The sequence below is a fragment of the Leptopilina heterotoma genome, unplaced genomic scaffold, assembly GCF_015476425.1.
Source record: "Leptopilina heterotoma isolate Lh14 unplaced genomic scaffold, ASM1547642v1 Lhet_47, whole genome shotgun sequence".
In the NCBI taxonomy this organism is placed as follows: domain Eukaryota; kingdom Metazoa; phylum Arthropoda; class Insecta; order Hymenoptera; family Figitidae; genus Leptopilina; species Leptopilina heterotoma.
In genome coordinates this window covers 1424214-1452160 of record NW_025111098.1, presented here as the reverse complement: position 1 = coordinate 1452160, position 27947 = coordinate 1424214, and the positions used below count along the sequence as shown (strand labels likewise).

At 27.5% G+C, this 27947-nt stretch overlaps 5 protein-coding genes across 8 annotated transcripts; 4 read left to right on the top strand and 1 right to left on the bottom strand.

The window, feature by feature from the left end:
* Nucleotides 1-92: 92 nt before the first annotated feature.
* LOC122507384 (glutamyl-tRNA(Gln) amidotransferase subunit C, mitochondrial) lies at nt 93-6538 on the top strand. 4 transcript variants are annotated; one of them, XM_043620055.1, is made up of 2 exons: nt 93-244; nt 6145-6538. In XM_043620055.1, the coding sequence occupies exons 1-2, from the start codon at nt 108-110 to the stop codon at nt 6536-6538; spliced, it is 531 nt and encodes a 176-aa protein (XP_043475990.1). In that variant the 5' UTR covers nt 93-107. The 4 variants fall into 4 exon arrangements, with proteins under 4 accessions (XP_043475990.1, XP_043475993.1, XP_043475992.1 ...); XM_043620058.1 differs by lacking the exon at nt 93-244 and adding an exon at nt 4790-4966; XM_043620057.1 differs by lacking the exon at nt 93-244 and adding an exon at nt 4793-4954 and having other exon boundaries at nt 6058-6538.
* On the top strand, nt 6535-10150 carry LOC122507383 (DNA polymerase subunit gamma-2, mitochondrial-like). The gene is made up of 3 exons (XM_043620054.1): nt 6535-7080; nt 8858-9304; nt 9541-10150. The coding sequence occupies exons 1-2, from the start codon at nt 6535-6537 to the stop codon at nt 9302-9304; spliced, it is 993 nt and encodes a 330-aa protein (XP_043475989.1). The 3' UTR covers nt 9541-10150.
* LOC122507382 (zinc finger protein 761-like) lies at nt 10053-21274 on the bottom strand. The gene is made up of 3 exons (XM_043620052.1): nt 21006-21274; nt 17502-17627; nt 10053-17374 (listed from the first exon to the last, which is right to left on the bottom strand). The coding sequence occupies exons 1-3, from the start codon at nt 21156-21158 to the stop codon at nt 15797-15799; spliced, it is 1857 nt and encodes a 618-aa protein (XP_043475987.1). The 5' UTR covers nt 21159-21274; the 3' UTR covers nt 10053-15796.
* LOC122507500 lies at nt 12363-14566 on the top strand. Its single transcript, XM_043620249.1, has 5 exons — nt 12363-12403; nt 12534-12708; nt 13028-13229; nt 13770-14056; nt 14105-14566. Exons 1-5 carry the CDS (start codon nt 12363-12365, stop codon nt 14564-14566), a joined length of 1167 nt encoding a protein of 388 aa, XP_043476184.1.
* Nucleotides 21275-22071: 797 nt separating the features above from the next.
* Nucleotides 22072-27776, top strand: LOC122507400 (ER lumen protein-retaining receptor). Its single transcript, XM_043620084.1, has 3 exons — nt 22072-22293; nt 22445-22634; nt 27004-27776. Exons 1-3 carry the CDS (start codon nt 22203-22205, stop codon nt 27359-27361), a joined length of 639 nt encoding a protein of 212 aa, XP_043476019.1. The 5' UTR covers nt 22072-22202; the 3' UTR covers nt 27362-27776.
* The last annotated feature ends 171 nt before the right edge of the window (nt 27777-27947 follow it).

Here is a 27947-nt window from a genome sequence, read left to right as displayed (position 1 = left end):
TCAAAACTGATTCGATTGGTATATATTGGTTAAGAAACCGATTTCAATCGTTTTTTTTCAATTTTTTTATTTAGCAAAATAATTTTCGGAAAATTTTTTTCGGAAAAATGACCGGGAATCTATTTCAATACTTAAAATTAAAAGTTTTTTTTGAAAATAACCGTAGACCGGAGGAATTTACTTGCGGCCCGGAGACCCGGAGATTTACTTCGCAGCCCGGAGTCTCCGGGCGAGGACCGAAGAGGTGGCAACTCTATTATTTATGTAAAATAATAGAATTTTTGCGAACGATTTTATTAGATTTTTTAAAAATAATTGAATTTTAAAGAAGAAATTTATTACTTTTAAAAATAATTGAAATAAATTTATTAAAATGCTTCAAAATAATTGAATTTTCGTGAATAATTTTGTTATTTATAAAGATATTGAATTCGAATTATTGGAATTTTTTTAAATAATTGAATTTCTAAAATGAAATTTATTACTTTTAAAAATAATTGAATTGTTATCATGAATTTTGTTCAGTGGCGGATCCAGGGGGAGGGTCATGGGGGTCATGACCCCCCCCTGGGACGACAAATTTACATAAAAAAAAAAAAAAGGTCAGCTAATTATGGTCGTTGCTCGCCGAATCTATAAATGACCCCCCCCTGGAGTAAATTCTGGATCCGCCACTGATTTTGTTATTCATGAAAGCAATTGAAATTTGCAAAGAATTTTATTAAAATACCTAAAAATAATTGAGTTTTCCGAAATAATTTTGTTATTTATCCGAAATAATTGAATTCTTCGAAGAATTACACAGGCCAACAAAATTTGATTCAATTTACTTTCCAAGAATCAGACAATACTTTTCCGAAGGATTTCGACGTGCTAAATCCGAATCTGGCCTCAAAATGGACCCATCACGTCAGGTTTTCGAGATATTTTAACCTAAAAGTGCAAAAAACCTGTTTTTAGTTATGAGATAATTTTCTATTTAAAAAGTCAATATTGCGTCTAAAAGTGCTACTCTTCCCCTTTAATATCCATTTTGAAAATTTAAAAAATCTTCATTTGTCTCTGAGTAATCGTTCATTGAATTTTTTGAGTTTGGCGAATTCGAATAATTGAATTCTTGGAAAGAATTTTATTGAAATCTAGAAGAATAATTGAATTATTTCAAAAAATATAATTAAAATTTTTTGAAAGTAATTGATTTCTTTCAAACAATTTTATTAAAATATTTGAAAATAATTGAATTCCTGTGAAAAATTCTAATATTTTTGTAAATAATTGAATTCTTCAAAAAAATTTAAGAAAAGCCTTTTTTACTTCCTGTAAAATTGTATTAAAAATAATTGAAATCCTGCGATGAATTTTATTATTCATGAAAAAATTGAATTTCTGAGAAGAATTTTATTAAGTATTTATGAAAATAATTTAATTATTGTGAAAAAGTTTATCAAAATGTTAAAAAAGAATTGAATTTTCAAGAAAAAATGTATTACTTTTAAAAATAATAATTGAATTCTTGTTATAAATATTGTTATTTATGAAAATAATTGAATTCTTCGGAAGAATTCTATTAATCTAAATACATAATTGAATTATTTATCAAAAGAATTAAATTAAAATTGAAGCGTTTTGTGCAGAAACAGCATAAGTCCATAATTCGAAATTGTTCAGGAATCAATAAAAACTGTTTTTCTTGGAAATTTTAAGATTTTTTTTATTCTGCTTTTTGCATTACATTCTACTAACCTATAAGTTAAAAAATCCAAAGTGATTAATTAATTATGTACTTAATATAAAAAATAAAAAAATAAATTAACATTTGGACTTATGCTGTTTCTGCACAAAATGAAATGAAAAACACAGAAAATTTATTGAATCGAGTAAAATATCAAAGTTTTATTAAATATTTAATAATATTTATTTAAAATATTAAATTTGGATAATTTTTAATAACATTTTATAAATAATAAAATTGTTTCAAGAATAAATTTAACCAATTTTCAATATTTTCTAATTTTTTAAAATTTCAGTCACCACTATCACTTTTTGCTTCCTTTGAGTGTTTTTTATTTATAATATAAACTATTTAATATAAATTATTAAAATACGTGAAGAATATCACAAATAAATAAAAAAATTATCATGGACTTGTACTGTTTCTGTACGAAATGATATTTTAATTTTTTTTTTAAGGGTTTATAGTTTAGTCACTTATGTAATATTTTACCAGATTGAAAAGCTTCATTTAAAGATAAATTTTCATTAAAAAAGTGATTTTCGAAAAAAAATGGACTTATGCTGTTTCTGCACAAAACGCTTCAATTGTATTTAAAATAATTGATTTCTGACGAACAATTTTATTAAAATATTTGAAAAATAATTGAATTCCTGTAAAAAAATCTAATATTTTTGTAAATAATTGAATTCTTGTAAAGAATTTAAAGAAAATATTTTTTTAAATAATTTTTTTTTTGAGAAATTGAAATTAAATTTTTAAGAATAATTACATTTATCAAGCAATTTCTGTAAAATGAATTAAAAATAATTGAAATCCTGTGATAAATTTTATTATTTATGAAAATAATTGAATAGTTGCTAAAATTTTTATTAAAATTTACAAAAAATAATTGAATTGCTGTGGAAAATGTTATTATTTATGAAAATAGTTGAATTATTGTGAAAAATTTTATTAAATTGTTTAAAAATATTTGAATTTCTGTGAAATTTTTTTTGTTATTCTTGAAAATAATTGAATTCTTCATAAGGATTTTTTAAACATTGTTTTAATTAATTCATTTTCTCGAAATATAATAAATAGTATGAAAATTTTATTTTTATTAATTGGATTCTTATGTGGAAAACTTTATTTTTGAAAATAATTGAATTTTTCAATTAATTAATTTAAAATACATAGTATTAAAAATATTTGAAGTTTTTCGATGAGTTTTATTATATTTATAAAAATAATTGAATTCGATCTTGCTTAAAATTTTATATCAACAATTTTTTTAAAAAATTGAATTAACATGAAAAATGTTTTTATTAATGAAAGTAAATGAATTATTGTGAAGAATTGTATAAAAATTTTGATAAATTATTGATTTTTTCGAAATTCTTTTGAAAATGCTATTCTAAATCAATTGAATTCCTGTGGAAATTTTATTATTTATGAAAATAATTGAATTTTGGATGAATTTTATCAATTTTTTTTCTGTTGATACTTATTGTTAATTGAATATTCTTTTGTGAAGAATATGCTGGCAGCCGAGCTGTGACCGTACCATAAAGGCGCACTCACAGCTAGTAGGCAGCAATACAAATTTGACTTTACTGTCTCTTTCACTCTAATTGACTTTCTCTCTTACTCCAATTACTGCCTGCGCAGGCAGGCAGAGTTGTGAGTGCTCCATAATAATTCTCAACTGCGATTCCGTTTGCGTTTTTGATTATGGCAGAGTTTACATTTAGTCATTGTCACACGTCAGCACGTTCCTGCTGCGATTTTATTGTAGAGTTAGCTTAAAACCGCCGTCGATATTCGATAGTTTTCGAGATTCTTCCACATGTCCTTCTCTTTAAAAAAGTAGAATCGAGACGCATGATTTTCCCCTAAACGCCAAGTGGTCGAATGTTCAAATGGTCGAATACCAAGTAGTCGAATCGTTAACTGGTCGAATGCTAGAAACATCGAATAGTCAAAACGTCGAATGTTCAAAACATCGACTCATCAATTGATCGAATGTTCAAAACGTCGAATCGTCATTTGGTCGAATGCTAAAAACGTCGAATCGTCAAATGGTCGAATGCTCAATACGTCGAATGCTCAAATGGTCGAATGCTCAAAAGGTCGAATGCTCAAATGGTCGAATGCTAAAAACATCGAATTCTCAAATAGTCGAATGTTCAAAACGTCGAATCGTCAAATGGTCGAATGCTAAAAACATCGAATTCTCAAATGGTCGAATGTTCAAAACGTCGAATCGTCATTTGGTCGAATGCTAAAAACGTCGAATCTTCAAATAGTCGAATGTTCAAAACATCGAATCGTCAAATGGTCGAATGCTCAAAAGGTCGAATGCTCAAATGGTCGAATGCTAAAAACGTCGAATCGTCAAATGGTCGAATACTCAAAAGGTCGAATCGTCAAATAGTCGAATGCTAAAAGCGTCGAATTCTCAAATAGTCGAATGTTCAAAACATCGAATCGTCAAATGGTCGAATGCTCAAAAGGTCGAATGCTCAAATGGTCGAATGCTAAAAACGTCGAATCGTCAAATGGTCGAATGCTCAAAACGTCGAATCGTCAAAAATTCGAAAAATTTGCTTGGTTTAAGTTAATGTTGACTTAAACCAAGCAAATTTTTCGAATTTTTGATGATTCGACGTTTTGAGCATTCGACCATTTGAGAATTCGACGTTTTGAGCATTCGACCATTTGAGGATTCGACGTTTTGAGCATTCGACCATTTGAGAATTCGACGTTTTGAACATTCGACCATTTGAGAATTCGACGCTTTTAGCATTCGACTATTTGACGATTCGACCTTTTGAGTATTCGACCATTTGACGATTCGACCTTTTGAACATTCGACTATTTGACGATTCGACGTTTTTAGCATTCGACTAAATGACGATTCGACGTTTTGAACATTCGACCATTTGAGAATTCGATGTTTTTAGCATTCGACCATTTGACGATTCGACCTTTTGAGCATTCGACCATTTGACGATTCGATGTTTTTAGCATTCGACCATTTGAGAATTCGACGTTTTGATCATTCGACAAATTGACGATTCGATATTTTGAACATTCGACGTTTTTAGCATTCGATGTTTTTAGCATTCGACCAGTTAACGATTCGACTACTTGGTATTCGACCATTTGAACATTCGACCATTTGTCGTTTAGGGGAAAATCATGCGTCTCGTAGAATCAGTAGAATGTTTATCAACATATGGGCAATTCCACGTGAGATTTCAGTCGACCTCTTAAAATCGGCCAAAAATATTTTTTTTCTATTCTGTATTGAAAAAAAACAGATACGTATTTTTTTATTATTTTTTTGGAGGCCAAATTTTTGAGTTATGAATTTTCAAAATTTTCGCTTTTTAAATGTAGGTATATTTTTAATGTCAGATAACTAAAAAAATATTGCTTCTTTTCATTTTTTGACAAGAGAAAAAAAGTTTTGTTTTTCTCTCTACTTTTGAATAATCATAACAAAAAAATTTTTTTTTCATTTTTTATTAAAAAAATAAAAAAATTTTATAAACAAATTAATTTTTTTTAACTTTGGGTATAATAAATTTTTAATTTTCTTTTTTTAAAACATACCTGGAAATGATTAGAAGGTTTTGCAAAAAGTTTCAGAGTGGGCCTGACAAGTTTGATGGGTCCAAAAAAATAATTAAGCTGTCCGTGCAGGTCGCACGCACGTGGCACAATGGGATTTTTTTACAATTTATTATTAAAAATTGTTTAGAGCCTAAAAATTCAATAATAATCAAAATCCGATAAAATTTGTAGGCTCTAGACAATTTTTAATAATAAATTGTAAAAAAATCCCATTGTGCCACGTGCGTGCGACCTGCACGGACAGCTTAATTTTTTTTTTGGACCCATCAAACTTGTCAGGCCCACTCTGAAACTTTTTGCAAAACCTTCTAATCATTTCCAGGTATGTTTTAAAAAAAAAAAATTAAAAATTTATCATACCCAAAGTTAAAAAAAATTAATTTGTTTATAAAATTTTTTTATTTTTTTAATAAAAAATGAAAAAAAAATTTTTTTGTTATGATTATTCAAAAGTAGAGAGAAAAACAAAACTTTTTTTCTCTTGTCAAAAAATGAAAAGAAGCAATATTTTTTTAGTTATCTGACATTAAAAATATACCTACATTTAAAAAGCGAAAATTTTGAAAATTCATAACTCAAAAATTTGGCCTCCAAAAAAATAATAAAAAAATACGCATCTGTTTTTTTTCAATACAGAATAGAAAAAAAATATTTTTGGCCGATTTTAAGAGGTCGACTGAAATCTCACGTGGAATTGCCCATATATAACCTGTAAAATCCTTTCAATTACTTTTTACAAAAACTGTATAAAAAATAGAACTAATGGGTTTTGTACGACTATTATTTCACAGTAAGAAAAATGTCATATGCAATTTAATACGCAAGAAAACGAATCATGCTTTTAGTGAGAAAATTAATAATTTAGAGGTTAAAAGTGTTAAAAATAAAGTTACAATTAGTAAAAAGACTATTGCAGCTTTGGAAAGAGTTTCTCTCGTTGATTTTGACAACGAAGGAGGCATTGAAGCCTTGGAGGCAGCAATTGATTTTGTAGAACCTTTGAAGCAATTGAAAATAGATTCATCCGTTGAGCCATTGTACAGTGTTCTTGAAAATGAAAGTCTCTATTTAAGAGAAGACATAAATTCCAATACTAATACTCGTGAGAAAATTCTAGCCCACGCTCAGCTTTTGGACGAAGAGTACTTTGTAGCGCCACCAGGTAATGTACCACGAAAAACATGAAACTTGAAACTGTACTGCAAAAATTAAGCACGTGTTTTTTAAAACTCGAATCCGGTTTTGAGTATGGTTCTCAAGGAAGATTACTGCTTCGCAACATTGAAAATCTCTGGTTTCATCAGTGCGTTACAACTTCACGGTATAATGTCTTTTTAACTGGGAGCGATAAATTTTCAAAAACAATTCAAGACTTGAAAGATGCGAATATTGATACTTTACCTTTTGGACTGGCTGCCGTTGAGAATTCCAAACTGTCCTGGAACGAGTCGCTAGTAAATTCGAAGAATAAAGCAATTGTACATAAAGTAGCAAAAGTTGTTACATTCTGCGATGGAACGAATGCTAAGGATTTATTTCACAAGAAGCAAAGGGAACGTAAAGCGTGGTGGAGGAAAATTGTTCAACAACCGTCGAGATTTTTCTTAACTGAAGCGAAGAAAGGAAAAAACAATGAATCAATAGACATAAGAGCAGAATTTCCCTTTGGAAATATAACAGTTGAAACTATAAATTATCAGCGAGATGTTCGAAAAATTTTTCTACAGGTAAATTTTTTTTAATTACTTTACCGAGTGAAAAATTGAAAATTAAACGCTGCCAAGTTACACGTTACTGATAATTTTACCCGATTTATTTTCAAAAATTACGACTTTTTCGACTTTTCTCCCAAATATTGCATTCAGTGTTCTATAAAAATTTTTGAAAATCAACTTTTGAAGAATATTAATTGCAAATTTTGAAACTAATTGATTTCTCAAAAATTTTAATGAAAAATCTTCAAGTGTAATTTTAAAAATATTTTTAAAAAAAATAATTCTTTGAATTTTTGCATTCTAATTTTTTAAAATTCAAATATTTTCAATATTTTCAAATACAAATTTCCAAAAATTCTAATAACTACAAAAAATAATAACATTACAATTTTTTACAATTATTTTTAACATTTTAACAACATAACAATCATGTTCAAAATTTTTAATCAAAATTCTTCAAAAAATTAGTTTTTTTTAAATTATACAAAAATTTTTTTAAAAGAAATTCAGTTCTTTTCGAAAAATTACATAACAATATTTTTAAAAAAACTTTTTCTTGTAATTTTTTTATCTTAATTTTGCAAGATTCAATTAACTTCAAACAAAGTAAATTAAAATTTTTGAAAATTTACTTTTTTAGATTTATGGAGATTTTGGAGAAATCATGTTTATATTAATAATTAAAATTCTTCAAAAATTCAATTTTTTTTAATAGAGTTTACCAAATTTCAATTGTTTGGAAATTTTTCAATTGCATATAATTGAAAAACTATGACCTTTCATAAATTATTTTTAAAATATTTAATATTTAAAAAGAATTAATTTTAAGAATTTCTTTATTATAATTTTTTGAAAATTAATAAATAACTTAAAAAATTATTATATAAAACAATTATTATAAAAAACTGAATTTTTGTATTTAAATAATTGAATTCGAGAAGAAGTTTGATTAAAAATTGTAGAAAATAATTGAATTTTAAGAGAAATTATAGTCGTAAATTTTAGATGTTATTAAATTTCAGAAGGTTTTAAATAGAAATTAAAAAAAAAATTTCCCGTATAAAAACAATCAAGAAATATTAAAATATTTATTTAACGAAATTATTCAAGTTTTGAATAATTGAATTTATAAATCAGTGAAAGATCAGAAAAATACAAAATAAAATTTTTGTGACCTGAAAAGTTTCTTTTACCATTTTCATAAATAATTAAATTTCTAAAAGGTTCAATTTCAAACTTTAGAATATTTATAAATTTCGAATGAATTTAATTAAAAATTTTGTTGAACTTTGTTTATTGAAAAATTTTAATTCAAATTCTTTTGAAATTAGTAGGATGTTTTACTGTATATTTAATTATTAAAAATAATTGATTTAAAGCAATTAAAAAAATTCCAGAAAATAAAATTGAAGTTTGAAAAGGTTTCATATTAAAATCTTTGAAAATCTGAATTTTTAATACTTTTAATTAACAATTCTGTAAAAACTATTTTTTTTTAAATCTAAATTCCAATTATTTTGAAATTAATTGAAGTTTTAATTTTCTAATACATATAAGTTATAATACTTATAAGTTATTGAATTTCAAAGGGTTCGAATTTGAAATTTTTGAAAATCTTAATTCCTATGGAAAAATAATAATTTCGAAATATCTTAGGTTCAGGGAAAAAATCAAAATTTTTCAACATAATACTTCGGCTACGATAAAAAGATTATTTTTTTAAAATGCATTTCTAGTTTATGTAAATTTCTTTATTTCTTAAAGTTACCCAAAAATATATTAATTTCAGGATAAAAATTGCAATGATAATGATAACGATATAAGTGCAGTTGAGCACGTCGCATCATTAGATTGGGGCTGCTTGGTTCTCCTTTGTGATTCATTCAAGGAAACAACTTCTTGTTCTGAACTACAGCTACAACCAAAAATTGCTCCTTACAAAGCAATTTGTAAGGTTAATTTAGAAGGCAATGAAAGTGAATCAATTGTTGAAGATTTAAATCAACTTGTGCTTTATATCAACAATTTATTAAGGAGCAGTGGATTAGGAACTGTTTTAATAAATGACAATTTATTTGAAAATATATCAAAGCATCTTCATGTACCATTTATCATAGGAGTAGACAAAGTTAGCTTGAAAAGTGGAATTGTTTCAGTTACTAGTCATGTCACTACTTTAGCTGAATCAGTTCATGTGTCACAATTGATTGATCACATAGCTTCAAATTGCAAATAGGTAAAATAAAGATAGTTCAAGAAGTAACAAATCAGTTTCCTTTTTTATTATGTAAAATCATTATAAAATTATCCTAATCAAAATTGTGTTTAAAAAATTATTACGAGTAGCAATTACATTGGAATTGGAATGTTTATGTTCTTTGATACGAACACCTACCATCCTCTTTGATTCTCCAACATAACATGCTGAGCAATCCTTACAATTAATTTTATAAATTGTATTGGTATTTTCAGATTTTACACTTTTATCCTTGTCCTTTTTAACAAAATTATGGTTCATGTTATTATTTTTGCAAGGAATGGATAAAATGCTATAATTTTTAAGAATTGAGGAGGTTTTCTCAAAACAGGTTCGGAACATATGGTAAGAAAACTTTTGTTGTCCTCGTGTAAAGTATGACATTTTTATCAATAGAGCGTTGAGAATTTGATTCTACAGAAGAAATACGTTTCATTATATACTTGTTTATAAATTCCAAAGGACAATTATTTTTTAATAAAATTCATTTAGTTAATTTTGCTTTACACTTGTTTTACAGCACAACGCATTTACAAGATTGGTGCATATTAAATTAATGTTTAATACTGCATTTGCAGCAACCTTAAATTCTTTCTGTGATAATTACATTTGATTAGTTTTGGTTATTTATTTGCCAATGAGAAAATTTTGAAGAATACTTGAAATTAGTGGACTAAATAATAGTAGGAATTTTGCGGAGTCTGTATTAATAAAGAAGACTATTAAATGCAAACTTTAATAGAATTGATTGTATTTTATTTTTTTATAAACATGAAGAGAGAAATGTGCGCACAAACACTTGTGTACATAATTCATGATTTGAGTTACATAACGTCTAGATCTTATAAATCACTCGCATACATTTTGTAATCACTGCATTTATGCAAGCTAAAATATAGCTGAGAATTTGTATTAACTTAAGGGGTTACATACCTTTTTAACCGCAAAAAGGAGTGATTTTCGTAATTTTTTTCGACTTTTCTGTAAAACTTTATTAAAATAATGTTCATTGCATTAGATTGTATAATTATGGTTTTATGAACTTTTAGCAACTTTGAAACTTAAAAAATATTAATATTTGTGCAAACTGCAGCTGTTACCCGAAAAAAATTCTTTTTAAAGCGGTTTGCGGTGTGCACGATAAAACGGGAACAACTAAACTGAAATCAAGTTTGTTTGTTTACTATATGTCACCTTGTTCGTCAACGAAGGGTTTTGAGAAAAAATTCTTTTTTTATAAATAGCACTGCTTTCCCCCAAAAATCGAATTTTTAGGTTTTTCAAAAACTTGTTTTCTAAACGAAACAAATATAAATTTTGGTAAAAATTAAAATTCCTTCGTTCACGAACGAGGTGACATAGTAAAATAACAAACTTTTCTTTTTTACTTTTTATGCAGTCAAAAAGGTATGTAACCTCTAAGACTCAGGCATATTTTGATATCTATACATACAGGAAATCTATTTAAATTTTTCGACGGGATGTCTCATGCAATATCAACTCTTTTTCACTACTAGAGTCGAATTTAACTTTCTAGGATAAATTTGAATATTTATAGAGTTTACACACAGTAATACAAATTTCTTTATGAAACTGAGTAAGTTTTGCGTTGAGCAATGAGTGTAACAATAAGATTAATTTTTGTTTTTTTAACGTGACAATCTATTGTCACAGTTTAGCTAACCTTATTGTCAATTAAGTGAATTTCAATTCAATAATATTTTATTAAGTTAAGTAATAAAAAATAATTCGTTCAAAATAAAGTAATCCCCATGAGTCAAGGTCATACATGAATTAAAACAAAACTTCTTACAAAATTGATATTTTTTACCACTAATCGAAAATAAATTCGACTAAAAATAAAATTGAGTATTTAAATGAGAAAAGTTTTATTTGACAAAATATTTGACTATAAAGGATTTGGATGAGTAATCGCCGCCTTCTTAGAAACTGAAATAACTGAATGAAAGTAATTGAGCTTTGCAGTCAAATGCTCGAGAGTGCCTGCATCAATGAAATTGTCGAATGCTCATAGTCATTATATTAATTATATTTATTACATTAGCATATGTTAGTTTCATTCTAAGACATAACAATCTAAATTTTTGGTTCATCGCCCGCTGTGAACAATAAGAGAGACAGAAATCTCCAGAGGTTCATCTTTCCAAAATTTTCAAAAAATAGAAAAAGACATGTCTACCAAATAACCAACAAGTATCCCTTCGTGATGCACTCGAACTAGTGCCAATTTTTGATGGATCAAATATTCCATTAACAGTTTTTATCGATGATTGTAATGAAGCGAGACAAATGTTATCCACATCACCTCAATTAGAGGAAAATCTAGTAAAATTCATTTTAAAGAATCCCGATAAATATCTACGCTTAATTGACTCACTTACATTCAGCCAACTAGGCTGTAAAATAGATATGACTTTAATGAAAACAAGGAATCAATTGATACATCTGAAATTCAGAAATCGTTCAAATCAATTGTACTAAAGGAAATGTTATACCATCTATTTTTATTCAAAATTCTCCAAATAACGCAACATGCTATATTATGAAAGATAACGATTATATCGAAATCAATATAGAAAGGTTTGAGAATAACAAAGATACAAAAAGAAAATTAGCTAAAGTAATGCTAACTAGGCCGAAAAATAGATATGAATTTAATGAAAACAAGGAATCAATTGATATTTTTTAGTGAAAAAATTCAATTAATTAGGTGGAGTGATTCCTGCGAAAGATGTTTTATGAGATACCACACAGCAGAAAACTGCTACGGGTTTAAAAGAAATAAAAATTATAAAGATTAAGTATTGTCAAAATCGAACTAGCGTCCCCTTCAGCGACGTTAAACTTATGTATTTTCCCCCATAGGGAAGAGGGATAATGGTATGAGCATTCAGTCCAATGTGAACAATAAGAGAAACAGATGTATCTAGAGGTTCAATTAATGTCTTTTATATTAAATATTCATGTCTAAAAGACCATACAATATAGTTGTGAATCTGCCCACTTCAATCCAGGAATGTCGACACCTGAAAGGAAAGAACGCTCCAATTCGAAGTCGTTCGTGATTTAATAAAACTGCATTTAGATAACGCCCAAACTATATAAAGACATCTTTATAATTTAAGGTACCGTCCTTACGCGTATAAGGTCGGTGATTAGGTAGTGCAGTATGAAACTCTGTCTTCAGCACAAAAAGGGATAATCACGTCTTTTATGTCGCAATTGCTTATGTCACGGTATTCCAGGCCCTCATGGACATTTATTGTCGAATTGAGAAAAAGACATTAACATTTTATTTCAAGTGCGGAAGATTAGGAGTTAAAAAACCACTTGTCCAACTCCAGAATGCCAATCCAAAAACAGTCAGGGAAAAAGGATAGAGGCCGCCGTACAGTGGAACAGAGTGGTTAGAGATGAAGAACTCACCCGACACTGGAGTAATGTATACCATGCTGGGAACGTTTCAGTTTGGAAATTATAAAAAGTGGTGATGAACGTCGGTCTGGTTGTCCATACTTGCCGCTCCTGAGGGTATGTGACCAACTCTTATTGTGGATAGAAGACCATATTCAGTTAAATGGACAATTATATCGTCGAGGGTATTGGGCGCCGGTAAGGATTAAAATACCAATATGTATGTTCACACATACATATATATACATTTTTTTAATATTATTTTAGCGCAATTTCTTCAATCCTGGATTGTGGGTAGGGGTACGAGAACCAAAATTAATGATTCCTGGAGATGAGTCAAGTCTTACGACTATACCTCATTTAAAAGATTCGGATTTAGGTTGCCTTCAGTGGGAGCCTATAGATAAATGTTTGATACTGGTGAATGTAGTGGAGTATTTCCGATTAAATGATAGTCCAATATGGTATCGTAAACGTGGAGTTTTAGAAGTTGTAAGAGAAATAAATTAATATTATTCAAAATTCTTATGCAATTATAAACATGTGGACTTATATTTTTATTTTATATTTTCAGCGAACTCGGGTTGATTTCACAAGATATTGGGCTCCTCCTGGATTAGTTTTGCCCAGGAATAATTATTTTGTGTATAAGAAAAATTTAATGAAGTATAATAAGGAGACATAATGTGTAGTGTTTGTTAAAAAAAAATATATATTTCCTCTTTTGTGGTGTATGTTTAAATTCTTAATTACACAAAAGAGGAAATATTTTTTTTTAATATCTCTTTTTCAAATTTATTTTACATTTACCTCTTTAAACGTGTAATTGATTTACAAGTGTTTAAGTGTGAGAAGAATGATTTTAACCTCGAGTGTGTATATCAAATTTAAGTTGTGACTTCTGTATATTTGGATCAGTTCGAATTTTGTACTTGTTTCGTTTAGATCGGTCGAGAAGATTTTTGACGAAATGTCGGGTAGGAATGAAATTGTCGACATTTATAGTGAGACAGAGGGTTCACAGGTTCTTCGGGTTCAAGTGAGATTTGGGAAGATTTCCCATTAAGTGCTCATGAGTTGCAGTCGAGTGAGATTCGGGAAGATTTCCCATTAAGTGCTCATGAGTTGCAGTCGAGTGAGATTCGGGAAGATTTCCCATTAAGTGCTCATGAGTTGCAGTCGAGTGAGATTCGGGAAGATTTCCCATTAAGTGCTCATGAGTTGCAGTCGAGTGAGATTCGGGAAGATTTCCCATTAAGTGCTCATGAGTTGCAGTCGAGTGAGATTCGGGAAGATTTCCCATTAAGTGCTCATGAGTTGCAGTCGAGTGAGATTCGGGAAGATTTCCCATTAAGTGCTCATGAGTTTCAGTCCAGTAGAACCCAACAGGAACGTGTGTCACATGATGGTGGTCCAGTTTTTCCAGATTTTCGCTACCGGAATCACTATGTAGCTCCACCGATCCCAAGTCAACAATCGTTACAGCAGAGGAACGATGAAAGGTGGGCGGAGATGTCCGCGCTAATTAATAATTTAGCAGACAGGGTGACCCAGTTCGAAGACTCACATAACGTGTTTATCTTGTGTTTGTGGGGTTTGCCGATGGTGGATCCGAGTGCGGAAGTGGGATGGATTATGTCCCAATTATTGAGGATTCGTTCCGAAGAGAGGATGACTATACTCTCTCATTTGCCGGAACCAAGAAAGGGTGTCCGAATTCAATTCGGTTCTCGAGAGGCGAGAGATTATGTCGTCCGATGTCGCGAGTTGCTTCTAGGACATAACATTCAAATTGCCAAGTTATAAGTTATAAGCAACGCGTTTAGTTATATAGACAAAGCGGTTTCAGCTCTGTTTAAAGAGAATTTGTATTATTGAGTGATGATGATTCAACAAGCATCATTCTCTGAATTAACAGCCTTCTGTGTAACGGGAAGGGCTATAAGATTATGTCCTACATTCGATTGGGATGCGATTAGTCATTTACTTGAAACAGAAGTTCGTGATTTTACTGCAGCGGTAGCCGCAGTAGGAGGAAATCAGTACTATGGATTTAATAAAGACTTAGGTGTAGCTAAATCAACGAATTATAAGTCTCTCACATGGGTAGCAAAGGAACTGTTGATCAGATTAAATGGAGAAGGAACTCTTATGAATTATCAAGGATGGATACCTCAGCCTAAGTTCCAAGAAAGAATAAGAACTCTTGTTTACAATTTTGTCAACACCTACAACAACCAACAAGAAGGTCGCGTAAATGTTGAAGTTAGAAATGCTCTTGTTGAAGCTGTTGGTCAGGCTAGTAATGCCGACATATTTGCTTAATAAAGTGTAAAGAGGACAAAGTCCTTTTCTATAGTTTCTCGTTTATATCCTCTTATAATTATAAGTCACATTTCTATGTTTTTTTTAAAAAAAAAGCTTTATTCTGATTCAAGGCTATTTTCTCCCTCAGGTCATTCAATATGGACATTCGAATTGTCCACTCAAAAATGAGATGTAGTAAACACCCACATTAGTCTCAATATGCATATATAGTATTAGAAGCTGTCTATAAAAAATACTGAACCACTCCTAATTTATAAATAACAGCTAATCAAGTTAGATAGTGTCTCATCAGGCAGATGCTGACTTTGACCTATCATTGTTTCCTAACTCATTCCTGTAATATAACTTTATATTAAATGAGATTTATGTCACGTGAAAGGTATTTTAAGTATATTTTGTCTTCTGCAAATTATTTCAAATGGAAATTATAACTAGTAGGTGATATAAAACAGTTTTTAAAAAGGAAAAATACAGTATTCATTGTATCATAAACAACTCGTTTAGTTATATAGACAAAGCGGTTTCAGCTCCGTTTGAAGAGAATTTGTATTATTGGGTGCAAACTCTTACAATGTTCAAAATTCTAGAAAGTAAAAATTCATCTGCAACATTCACTCACTTAACGTGAATAGAAAAAAAATTGTTATTGTTGAATGCGACATCTAAGGCCATATTTTTGGATTTTGAAATTTTTAAGATTTGTATACATTAAGACTCGATATGTCTTTTCAAATGTCTTTTTAAGCTAAAAGCTTGAGAAAACATTTGATTACATTTATCACATCTGTACGTTTTAGATCCATTATGAGAATTTAAATGCCTTTTCAAATGACTGGCTAATTTGAATTTCTTGCCACAAAGTTGACAATGATGTTGTCTTACCGAATCATGAGAAGCTTTGTGACTCTTTAAATGACTAGATTGAGAAAATCTTTTATTACACAAGTTACATTCAAAAGGTTTCACTTTCGTGTGAATTCTAGTATGTTCAACAAGATTACTTTTTTGAGTAAATGATTTATCACAGTATTTACATTTATGTAACTTTTTATCATCGTGAGATTGTAAATGAATTTTTAAATTGTATTTTTTACTAAATTTTTTATCACAAATATTACATTCTAATAATCCTTTTCCAGTATGCAATCTGAAATGAGCATTTAAATTTTTTGCGAAACGAAATTTCTTTTTGCAAATATTACATTCAAAGGCATAAACTTTTTGTCTATTTTGCATTTCGTGTTGATTATTTGTTGTATGGGAATTCATATGTTCTTCTAAATACGAAGGGTAAGTGAATATTTTGTTGCAAAGCTTACATTGATAAACGTTCGATCTTGTATGTAATCTTATGTGGGCGTTTAATTTACTTTTAGAGGCATAAGATTTATCACATGTAAAACATTTAAAGGGGCGAAAATTTGAGTGTAATAAACAGTGAGTTTCTAGCTTTGACTTTTGGAAAAATTCTTGAGAACATTTTTCACATTTGTAAATTTTATTACTAGACTCTTCGAATTTACTCACCTGGCATTTTTCTTTGTACTTTAAAGATCGAGTTTCGTTAAAGCACTGCTCAATAATTTTAGAATTATTTTGGGAGTGATGCATCATGTCTGACTGCAATCTAGTGTTATTCAGTTGAGCAGCATCAGTATTAATAATACTTTCAGGAACAATAGAATTTTGAATATCATTATTATCATTAATAAACGAATTAAATGGATAATGAAAATTTGATAATGACTTTTCCATTGCGGAATTAATTAAGCCATTAGTGATAGGTACGTTAAATTTGGGATTTTCCCTATTCTCAATGTTTTCTTCATTGGAAACTAAATTGAGATTATTTGTGTCATGGGTTAGGTTGTGATGAATAAGTTGTGTTCTGTTTGTAAAAGTGTGATTACATAGAGAACAATGAAGAGCGCATGCAGCTCGGTTGTTAATTGAATTATCTTCTGTTGTTAAATATGGAATGTTTAACTTTGTAGGTTCAGCGACATTATCCATGTCAATATTAGTTGAGCTCGCAACTATGTGATTTAGATTTAGAGAGGAATTTTCAGACTCGGCGATACGCATGTGCTGGGACGGTACATTATTTTCGTGCAGAAGAGGAACATGTAACCTATTATGGAGACAAAGTTCCTGATAATTCATAAAGACTGCCCCACATTCTACACATTTTAAGGTTTTTTGTGCATTTTGTAATGGTACGAAGCCTTGATTTTGTTGATAAATTTTACATCCACTTACAGTCGTATAAGATGTCATTCCTTTAACCTGAAATAATACAAATTTTGACTATAATTGTAAAAAATATTACATCTCTATAAACTCAAATATCTTAAGTTCGTTTTAAAGAACAATACTCTTTATTTTGCATTATTGGGTTAAAATTAAAAATTACCTTCAATAATGCTTGTCTTAAGGCTCTGTCGGCAACTCGACATTGTTCACGATATAACAAAGCAGATTCAGCGCGAGTAACGCATTTATCACACATTTTTTCTGGTAGACCATCTCCTTGACATACCTGTATTATTACACGGAAAGACATTTTATTTCAAAATTTAATAAAAATGAGAAAATATTTTTTACAATTTGAATTTTTGAAATTTTAACATGAAGACTTACTAGTAAAAGAATATAAAGTTTAATATTGTGACTTAGAAATATTAAAGTTTGGCTTTATTAAATTTGAGACAAGTAATTTGTAACAGTCTCTCTATTAAATAAATAGGTACAAACAAATTTTATTTAAGAATATTAAAAATCACATTGCCTGATATGATCGTTTGTAAATGGGGCATTCCATTTCAAAACTACCCTCCTTATAAACAATTGATATTGTAAGGCAATTTTTAAATAATTATTACTCCTATTTATTGAAGTTTCAAAAGAAAAATTTCTCAAATTTATGAAAGTTTGAGAAATTAATTAAATTTTATAAGAATTTTCAAGGTTATAATGTATGTACCGAGCAGGATTTGTTTTTTTTCAAATTTTTACACAGTTTAACCTCTGACATCTTTGTAAAATTTAATTAATTTCTTAAATTCCCCTGAATTGACCATTATAATGTTTACAGGCGATAAAAATTAGAATTTTTAAGCTTTACTTTGATATAAATTTCATCAAATTTAATTTTTTTCCACAAATTATATTATTTTAAAAAAAATTCTTTTTACCATCATAAAAATTGTATTACAATGTCAATTGTTTATAAGGAGGGTCGTTTTTAAATGGAATGCTCCAAATACTAATAAATAGTAAATGAGCAATTCCACGTGAACTAATACAATAAAAAAATGAGATATTTTAAGGGACATTGCATTGTTTTATTCAAATTGACATAAGCAATTCTAATCTTTATATAGTTATTTTTAATAATTTTTGTGCACTTTTCAATTCCAAAAATCTTTTTCCAAAAAAAATTATTTTACCCTTTTTCTAAAATGAACCTTATTTTTCAATTTTTACAGAAACTATCTCTTTTTTATTGGAAATTTTTTCCAGTAAATTATGCAAAGCTAAAAAATGAACATCAATGGATTTTAAATAAAATAAACAAAAAGTGTTTAAAAAGTTGGTTGTTTTTTATTTTTTTGAAAACCCACTGTTGCCACACTTTTAAAATTTACATAATTTATTGGCAAAAATCTTAGCTTTATAATGCAAATATTTAAGTTTCTCTCTGGTTTCAATGTTTATTTTGATTTTTTTTTACACAGAATAAATGATCCAAAAAAATTAATTCTGAAAAAAATGAGAAAAATAAAAGAAAATGAATAGAAATTGGAAAGTTTATGAGTGTTAAATTTAAATAAAATGTATCTGGAAATTGCAAGGTAAACTTTATACATTATAATTTTATATTTTTACAATTCAGTTTAATTAAAATCTATTTTTAAAATAAAAACAATTTTAATTTATTAGTAATTTAAACAAAAAATAAAAGAAAAGTAATGGTAATGACTATAGTAATAATATAATAAATATAAAAGTAATATATAATATACGTATATATAAAATATATAAAAAATAAAATATTTAAGTAATTTATAAAATATATATAAATAGTAAGGGAGACTGGGGCGAAAAGTTAAATTTTGCATAAATGATTTTTTTTTGGCAATATAAGCCGCTTAGATGCAAATATTTGTATATCAATATTGTAGGGCAACTTGTCCTCTACAACTTTCAATAAAAAAGTTCCTGATATTTTCGCAAAAAATACATGTTTTCTCCTTTTTTGAAAATTTTGTTTTTTTTAACTTTTCGCCCCACCCTGGGGCGAAAAGTTAAATTCTATTTTTAGCCTACTAAAACTATTTTCTGATAGGTGATAAATAGTAGATAAGTTAAAGTATACGTAAACAAGTAATTTAGTAAATAAAAGATCTTTGTTTATTTGACAAAAGCTTTAGAATAGTTGTAAAGTTAAAAAATTGAAATTTCAAAAAAAAAAAAAAAATTTTTTGGTTTCTTTCACGTGAACCGGCTTATTTTTTGACAGAGTACTTGCCAAATGTCAAATAAATAATGTTTAAACAAATAAACCCAAAAAAACGAAAAATAAAAAAAAATTTTTTAACAACATGTAAAAATACATTTAACTTTTCGCCCCACCCATTATTTAACTTTCCGCCCCAGGGTGCGTTTTTGGCTTTAACAACAAATATAAAAAATCTGACTAAAGATATTTAGAAAATACATGTAGGTATCTCTTCAGGGGACCCAAATAATGAAGTAAAAAAATCGCGGTGAGAATAAATGCAAAAAATATACTTAAAAGTTGATATTTTCTTTTTCGAACAAATTTTCAAAAGTAGGTTGAAAAAAACTTTCAATATCGACACCACAAAAATAAACAGAATTGCACACAACTCCGGACATTTATTTAGGGTGATAACACCCTTCTATAATTAAAATTGCAATGCTCTAACTATTTTCGTTCGAAAGATAATGAATTTTAACGGTTTTGGCAGTTTAACTTTTCGCCCCAGTCTCCCCTAATAATATAATTATTATTATAAATTATAACCCCTTAGTTATTTACTGTCAACTGTTTTCGATTCTAAAAAAACACCTGTTAAATATTTTTTTGTTGCACGTTAAAAATAATTCGCAATTTTAAATCGTTTATAACTTTTTGAAGACGAATCATTTTATCTGTCTACTTGCATAATTGAAAGCTTATTTCTTAAAGTTTATGTAGACAGAGTTTCAATACTGTGCTCAAAAAAAAAATTAACAAATTTTTTCTCATTGAAAATTTAAAAGTTCTAGAGAGGTTCTGCCCTTATACATATAATAAATTAATTTTTTCGATTTTTGGAAGACATATATAAAAGGTAAAAGAAAAACACTCTTTTACTTTTTTATAAAATAGATGACGTTTCGTTGGTCTAGTTCGCCACCATCATCAGGTCACTTTTATAAAAAAATTGTTTTTCCAATGACACAATTTAAAAAAAAAAATTAAAATTAAACAAATAATAAAAAACAATTTTTACGTAGTTAAAATCAATAAAATAAACATCACGTCAATAAATTAAAAACTATAAATAAACGCAATACAAAAAAAAATAATTAAATTTACAAATCACAAACATTTAAAACAAGTGATTAGTCAAACTGACTGAGCCGGTGACAATTTTCGCTTTATAATTATACAGACCCATCGTCAATGACCCGCAATCGAAATATTATAAATTATTACCGTTATTTCAATTTATTAAGCAAAGAAAAATAAAAATGACTAAGAAACTGTACATCTTCCTTCTTGTTAATAGTAAAATTATTGCATTTAATGTAAATCATCTCAGAAATTAATCGTTTATAACGAATTCTTGAAAATGTAGTTTGTCACCAAGCCATCAGAAAGGTATAAACTAAAATTTTGTCTAACCTCTAGACAAGACAAAGACCGCAACTTGGCCGCAAGTGATGATCCAGATGGACCAACAAATAAGCACACCATTTTATCATTATCTTCTCTCAAGCAAGTGCGACACAATTTACTTATGTTTTCACTGTCTATTTTTTTAGTTACTATAAACATTGTAAAAATTTTCTACATTTCCTTCACTTTTTTATTTTTCTTTTGTTTAAATGGCCTCCAGTCCGGTCCCTTTGGGTTCTTGGGTGGGACAAATGGCCAATAGTCCTTTCTTTGCCTTTCAGAAAACTTAAGTAGAGTACACAATGGAGGGAGTGAAACGCTCTCAGGTTGAGTCCACAATAAAATAAATCGTCTCGATTTCGATGCGCAGTAAACAAAAATGTATGTACGCGCAAGAGAAGGATAAACAACATATCTATCCTTCTCTAACTCATTCTTCCGTTTACGATTGCGGTTATGATTCCGGTTACGTTTCCATTCTACTTTGGCCTATGTGATAAGGCATAAGTTTGTCTCACTCTACATGGAATGGAAAAACCATTCTTGTCTTTCTCTCTCCTATGACAGAGACAAGTTTTCTCACGCTGCATTTTCTTACTTTTTCCAAAAGCGGAAAATTTAGAGTGAGACAAACTTATGCCTTTCTTATAGGAGAGAGAAACCTTGGCACAATTGGCAACAGTTTTGAAATCATGATTTTAGAGAAAATACGGACGACACCTTTAGGTTGAGTCCACAATAGCACTCTTAGACTCAACCTTAAGGTGCCGTTCAATGTAGGCGTAAAAGCGTTAAAACATAAAGGCGGAAAACGTTAAACCAATTAAAGCCTTCTGTTAAATAGAACAGTTAAATATAAATATATAATAATTTTACTGATTTAAAGTAAACCTATATGCACAATGAGCAATTACTTTGAATTAGAAAAAAACAAATGCATTGGCATGCTACTGTAGAAACACCTTTAATAAAATCTTTTTTCTACTGACAGAGGTACAAACGCACCCTTAGATGTACAGTTCAATTTTCCTATGTGAAGTTTGAATCTGTATGTGTGTACGTCATTTATTTCTATAGCTTTACCTGCCTGTACTCTATGCTTTGATCGGAGCCACGTCATATTTGTTGGTTGTGCACTTGTATTTGCAGGGCTTTTTTCTCGCCTTTTCAATTTCAAATCGGTACTGTGAAAAACTTGAAGCTATGAATATATTCCGCCTTTTGGGTGATTTATCTCACCTTCTTGCGATTATAGTTCTTCTCCTTAAAATATGGAAAACCAGGAGTTGTGCCGGTAGGTGTTATATTTTATAAAAAAGCGGCCGTCATCATAAAAATGATAATTCCTTTTGTGTTCTTAGACATTTAAATATTTATTATTCTTACAGATAAAGTAAAGTATATTTTTCTTATAATTCAAATGACTAATTGTTAAAAATTTTCAGGCATAAGTGGTAAATCGCAAATTCTATTTGCGATTGTGTACACAACGCGGTACTTAGATCTGGTAACAACATACATTTCGGCTTACAATACTTTTATGAAAGTAATATTTATTGCTGCTTCTGGTGCTACTGTTTTTCTAATTTATTTAAAATTCAAAGCAACATACGATCATAACCACGACACCTTCAGGTAAAGCACAATTTTTCATAATTTACGTTTTTATATTTATTTATTTATATACTAAGATAATTGATTAATTTTGTTGGTAAAACGTTTCAAAAATCTGCTAACATATTTTTCTTTATTTATCTGTATTCTGTCGTTACATTAATAATTATTTGTTAAAACTTTCCTGGTTGATAATGAATTGCTTAATTCTGTTTTAATTTTATTTTTTTCTTATCTTGTGCTATAAAATAATTGGAAAAAAAATATTCTTTTTGATTCGTTGAAAATTTTTTTTTAAATTTATTTTTAAATAAATATTGAATACGTCATTTAAACTAAAACATATGGACGCTACTGTAAAGCTAAAGATCTTTTTTTACATCAATAAAGCTAATTCATATCTTTAAATTCATAAATTTAAATTTATAAATCTTTAAATGAAATTTCATTTTTGAGGGATTTTTTATATCAATATTGATGTTTGAAATTTTTATAATAATTGTATTCGTATATATTAAAGAGTATTATTTTAAAATGCAACGTTAACGTAGCCACCTTAACTTCAAAGACAAGAAAGATGGTAAAATTTTTTAAAACAAAATTCCAGTCATCTTTTTTTAACTTTGGAGTCAACGAGAAGCGAATTTTCAAAAATAACTCTTATTTTCAAGTCGACAATTTTTTCTAACAGTATCACTTTATATATTTGTTCCGACAGTTGAAAAAAAACTAAAAAAAAAATAATTTAGTTTGAGGGTTAGATATTTTAAAACAATGATTAGAAAAATTAAAAACAAAACACGAAAGCTTATGTACCAAATATAAGTAAAAAAATTTTAGACCTTGGGCCAATCAATGCATTTTTAAATGATCTATAGGATGTTTATAATATTTTAATAGTTAAAGAAACGTTTACAATTTTTGATTTTTAAAATAATAATTTTGTAATTTTTGATCGGATTAGGTTAAAATAAATCGAAGCGTTTTTTAATGCTCTACAAGTTGGTTATGCGACTTTTAAAATTAGTTCTACATTTTTTAACAAAATTTTCAAAAAAGTATTATTTTTCGAAATTTAAGATTTTTAAAAAGTTAATATCTCAGGCTAGCATGGACGAAAAATGGTCAATAAGGGGTCAAAAGAAGCGTTTAAAAATACTATTAAGTAAAAGAAAAACATTTATAGTTGTCCTAACATTTTTAAAAAGTTATGATCAAAAAACGGGTTTTTCTAATTTTTAAAACGTAAAAAAATATAATTCTGTTTTAATCCGGCAATATTTTTGGCTTAACTCTACAAATATTTGTATTTTGATTACATATGTTTAAAAAGTTTCATAATAATATGTTATTAACTAGAAAGCGAGGCTTCGGATATAATAATTTAAATTATTTTTTTATTTAAAACAAATAAACGTAAGATTCTGAACTTTAATTCGATATATATGATACGAATATGTATAATTTTTCTTAACTATACGTTAAAATATAATTATAAAATAAGTATGACTTTTAACCAAAACTAGAAGAGAAAATTAAAAATTTTTCAACTAAGAAAAGCTTTTAATATTAACATTCGAAGATTATGTAAAGATAGATAAATCTACGAAAATAGAAATATGTTTTTCAAAAAATTCAAACTCGAAGAAATATTAAGACACATATTGCAACAAAATACAACTTTTTTAGTATAAAATTCTACTTATTTCTATCTTCATAGTATAAAAAATCACTATAGTGAAATCTATTCCTGAAAATGAGTCTTACATTTTTCCTAAACCTTTTAGGACATAAAACCAATTTCGGGTATTAAATTATTATTTGTTTTATTTTAATGCGTAAAAAACGGCTTTGAGTCAGATACTAAACAATTATTTGTTTTTTATTAATACCTAAAAGCGGCTTTGAATTTGAAACCTAGAAAAAATTTATTTTTTCATAATAAATTATTACTTAAATGTATATTTTTTTAAATTATTAAACTTGGGAATAAATTTAGTTAAAAATTCTAGAAAATATTAATTGAATTTTAGAAGAATTACAATTGTAATTTTTAAAAATATATTAAAATTTTTATTAGTGAAATGAATTTTGTTTTAAAAAACTGTATTTCAATTTATAAAAGTATCGTGTTGTTTATAAAGAAAAATGTTAAAGAATATTGAAAAATTATTTGAAAACAATTAAATTTTATAAAAACTTAAAATTTAATTTACTTTTGGGATAAGGAAAAAAATTAAAATTTTTTATGGAAATCAGGGAAAAGTCAGATAAACATAAAGTAATATTTTTATAAAAACTCTGAACATAATAAACAACCTTTTCGACATTTTTTGTATTTTGAATCGACTAAAACGACTTTTTTCGCACCTTAAAGTCGATCCGACGCCTGAAATCTAACAAGATTTACATAAATGTAAAGTTCATAAAGTTAAAATTGAAATTTTTTACTAATAAATATGGTGTTTTATCAGAAAAAAGTAAATAAACAAAACTACTATAAAAGAGATTTCAGACTACTGTTTTAAAAGCTTAAGATTGTGTTCTTTTCTTGCAGTCAAATCATAAAGAAATTAATTTTTTATATGTTGATAAAAAAATTACTAGTAACCGCCATTTATTTATACAATTTTAATAATTATTAAGTCAAAAAAATGACAAAAAGTAACTTTTAACTCTTTTATCTGATGATTTTTTTTATCAGACTACAGACTACACTGTGAAAAAGGCTTATACGTATGCGTTTTTTTGTTTGTTTATTTTTAAACCTAATTAAAATATATAATGTGGAAGGTGTTGAAAATTTTATCAAGAAATTTTCAGAATCAGATATAAAATAATACGTGTAGTTTTTAAATTGATTAAGAAACCGAATTCGTAAAATAAATAATTTTCCTTAAACATTTGATTTTTTATTTATTTTCTAGGATAGTTAAAAAATTATTTATGAATTTTTATTTATTATACATTTTAAAGAAAATTATATAGTGTACTACTTGTAATTTCGGTCAGATTACGATTCAATTATTTTCAAAAAATATTCGAAATTCAATTATTTTAAACATCTAGTATTTTTATAAAATTTCGCAAAAAAATTCAATTATTTAACAAAAGATTGATAAAATTCATCCAAAATTCAATTATTTTCATAAATAATAAAATTTTTACAGGAATTCAATTAATTTAGAATAACATTTTCAAAAAAATTTCTAAAAAATTAATTATTTATCAAAATTTTTATACAATTCTTCACAATAATTTTATTATTTTCATTAATTATCACCGAAGAATTTTAATTATTTTTGATACTATTTTAAATCATTTAATCGAAAAATTCAATTATTTTCACAAATAAAGTTCTGCACAAGAATTCAATTATTTAAAACAATGTTTATAAAATTCTTATGAAGAATTCAATTATTTTCAAAAATAACAAAACTTGTACCAGAAATTCAATTTTTTTTAAACATTTGAATTACATTTTTCATATTAATTCAATTATTTTCATGAATAATAAAATTCTTCTCAGGAATTCAATTATTTTTGAAAATTTTAATAAAATTCTTAGCAACTATTCAATTATTTTCATAAATAATAAAATTCATCGTAGGATTTCAATTATTTTTAATATAATTTTACAGGAATTGCTCAAGAAATGTAATTCTTCAAAAGAATTCAATTATGTCGATAAATAACAAAATTATTCCCGAAATTTCAATTATTTTGAGGCATTTTAATAAAATTCTTTGCAAAATTCAATTGTTTTCATAAATAACAATATTCATCACAAGAATTCAATTATTTTTTAAAGTATGTAATACATTTTTTCTTGGAAATTCTATTATTTTAAAAAATTCTAATAAAATTGTTCGCAAGAATTAAATTATTTTCATAAATAATAAAATGCTTTTTAGGAATTCAATTATTTTCAAAAAAAATTTAATAAAATACCACACAGACATTCAATTATTGTCATAAATTTTAATAGATTTCTTTGTAAAATTTAATTATTTTTTAAAACTTTTCGCAATTTAATGATTTTTGGTATTTATTATTGTCATAAAATTTCCAAACATAATTCAATTATTTAAAACCTTTTTTTGTAAAAATCTTCATAATAATGCAATTATTTTCATGAATAATAAACATTTCTCAGGAATTCAATTATATTTAAAATTTTTTCTAAAATTCTTCACAAGAATTCAATTATTTTTATAAATATTTAAATTCTTTGATGAATAATAGAATTCTTTGCAGAAATTTGAATTTATTAGCAGGATAAGAAAGAAGTCAATATTTTTGATGAAAATTAGGAAAAAGTCAGTCGTGTGCTAAGTCTGTGAGTGTAATAATTTGAAAGATTTAAAAAAATGCCTTATTTTTGTAACAGAATTGAATTCCTGGTGCTGCCAGCTCTAGTCCTTGCTTTGGCAATAAATCACAGTTTCTCCTTTGTGGAAGTTCTCTGGACCTTCAGTATTTACTTGGAGTCTGTGGCAATTCTACCCCAATTGTTCCTTGTATCGAAGACAGGAGAAGCTGAAAGCATTACTAGCCATTATCTTTTCGCACTAGGATCTTACCGAGGGCTTTATCTTTTAAATTGGGTTTATCGTTACTATGCAGAGGATTATTACGATTTGATTGCAATTGTTGCCGGTCTCGTACAAACAGTTTTGTATTGCGACTTTTTCTATTTGTACATTACCAAAGTTCTTAAGGGCAAGAAATTACAGTTGCCTGCCTAGCCAACCAAAAGTATTTATATGTAATACTATTTTCGACTGCAACTGGCTCTCGATCGAGCCGAAAATTGCAAAATATGTGGGGCTCAACAGAGGAAAACGAACGTTCATAAAAATTGTGTGTTGTTCGAATTAAAGCCCAATATTTCTTGGACATGAATTTCTCATCGCGTTTCTCATTATTTCTGCATCGCGCTGCACAAATGTCATACTGAGTAAACGTCTAAGTTAATCTAGTGCTTAAAGTAATAGAATGTACATTGAAATTGTATAATAATTAATCATCTTGAATAATAGTGAAATTGGTATTGTACGCTAGAAGCGAAAGGATCAGATAGATAAACAAATAATGTCTGCCTATAATATTTAAGTTGTTATAATTACGATTTTTATTAATTAAATGACTATAATTATTGAACCATTCCGAATTTCTTGTCCTTTATCAGCCCGTTGTGAAAATATTTAAGACCTGTAAAATATTTAAGGGTTTTTAGGGAAAAAGTACAAAAACTTTAGAGAATCAGGCACTTTTTCCAAGAAATTCTATATATGAACTGTTTCTTCAATTGTCATTGAAATAAATGTGATT

Excerpts from the sequence above, each read along its gene's own strand:
- LOC122507384 (XM_043620055.1), top strand. The coding sequence starts at position 108 with ATGACCGGGAATCTATTTCAATACTTAAAATTAAAAGTTTTTTTTGAA. Across the intron at positions 245-6,144 it reads TCCGGGCGAGGACCGAAGAG|TAAGAAAAATGTCATATGCA; the intron begins GTGGCAACTCTA and ends ATTATTTCACAG.
- LOC122507383 (XM_043620054.1), top strand. The coding sequence starts at position 6,535 with ATGAAACTTGAAACTGTACTGCAAAAATTAAGCACGTGTTTTTTAAAA. Across the intron at positions 7,081-8,857 it reads TTCGAAAAATTTTTCTACAG|GATAAAAATTGCAATGATAA; the intron begins GTAAATTTTTTT and ends TATTAATTTCAG.
- LOC122507500 (XM_043620249.1), top strand. The coding sequence starts at position 12,363 with ATGTCGACACCTGAAAGGAAAGAACGCTCCAATTCGAAGTC. Across the intron at positions 12,709-13,027 it reads AGAATGCCAATCCAAAAACA|CGCAATTTCTTCAATCCTGG; the intron begins GTCAGGGAAAAA and ends ATATTATTTTAG. Across the intron at positions 13,230-13,769 it reads TGATAGTCCAATATGGTATC|ACAGAGGGTTCACAGGTTCT; the intron begins GTAAACGTGGAG and ends ATTTATAGTGAG.
- LOC122507382 (XM_043620052.1), bottom strand. The coding sequence starts at position 21,158 with ATGTTTATAGTAACTAAAAAAATAGACAGTGAAAACATAAGTAAATTG. Across the intron at positions 17,628-21,005 it reads GGTCTTTGTCTTGTCTAGAG|GTATGTCAAGGAGATGGTCT; the intron begins GTTAGACAAAAT and ends GTAATAATACAG. Across the intron at positions 17,375-17,501 it reads TAAGACAAGCATTATTGAAG|GTTAAAGGAATGACATCTTA; the intron begins GTAATTTTTAAT and ends GTATTATTTCAG.
- LOC122507400 (XM_043620084.1), top strand. The coding sequence starts at position 22,203 with ATGAATATATTCCGCCTTTTGGGTGATTTATCTCACCTTCTTGCGATT. Across the intron at positions 22,294-22,444 it reads GAAAACCAGGAGTTGTGCCG|GCATAAGTGGTAAATCGCAA; the intron begins GTAGGTGTTATA and ends AAAAATTTTCAG. Across the intron at positions 22,635-27,003 it reads CATAACCACGACACCTTCAG|AATTGAATTCCTGGTGCTGC; the intron begins GTAAAGCACAAT and ends TTTTTGTAACAG.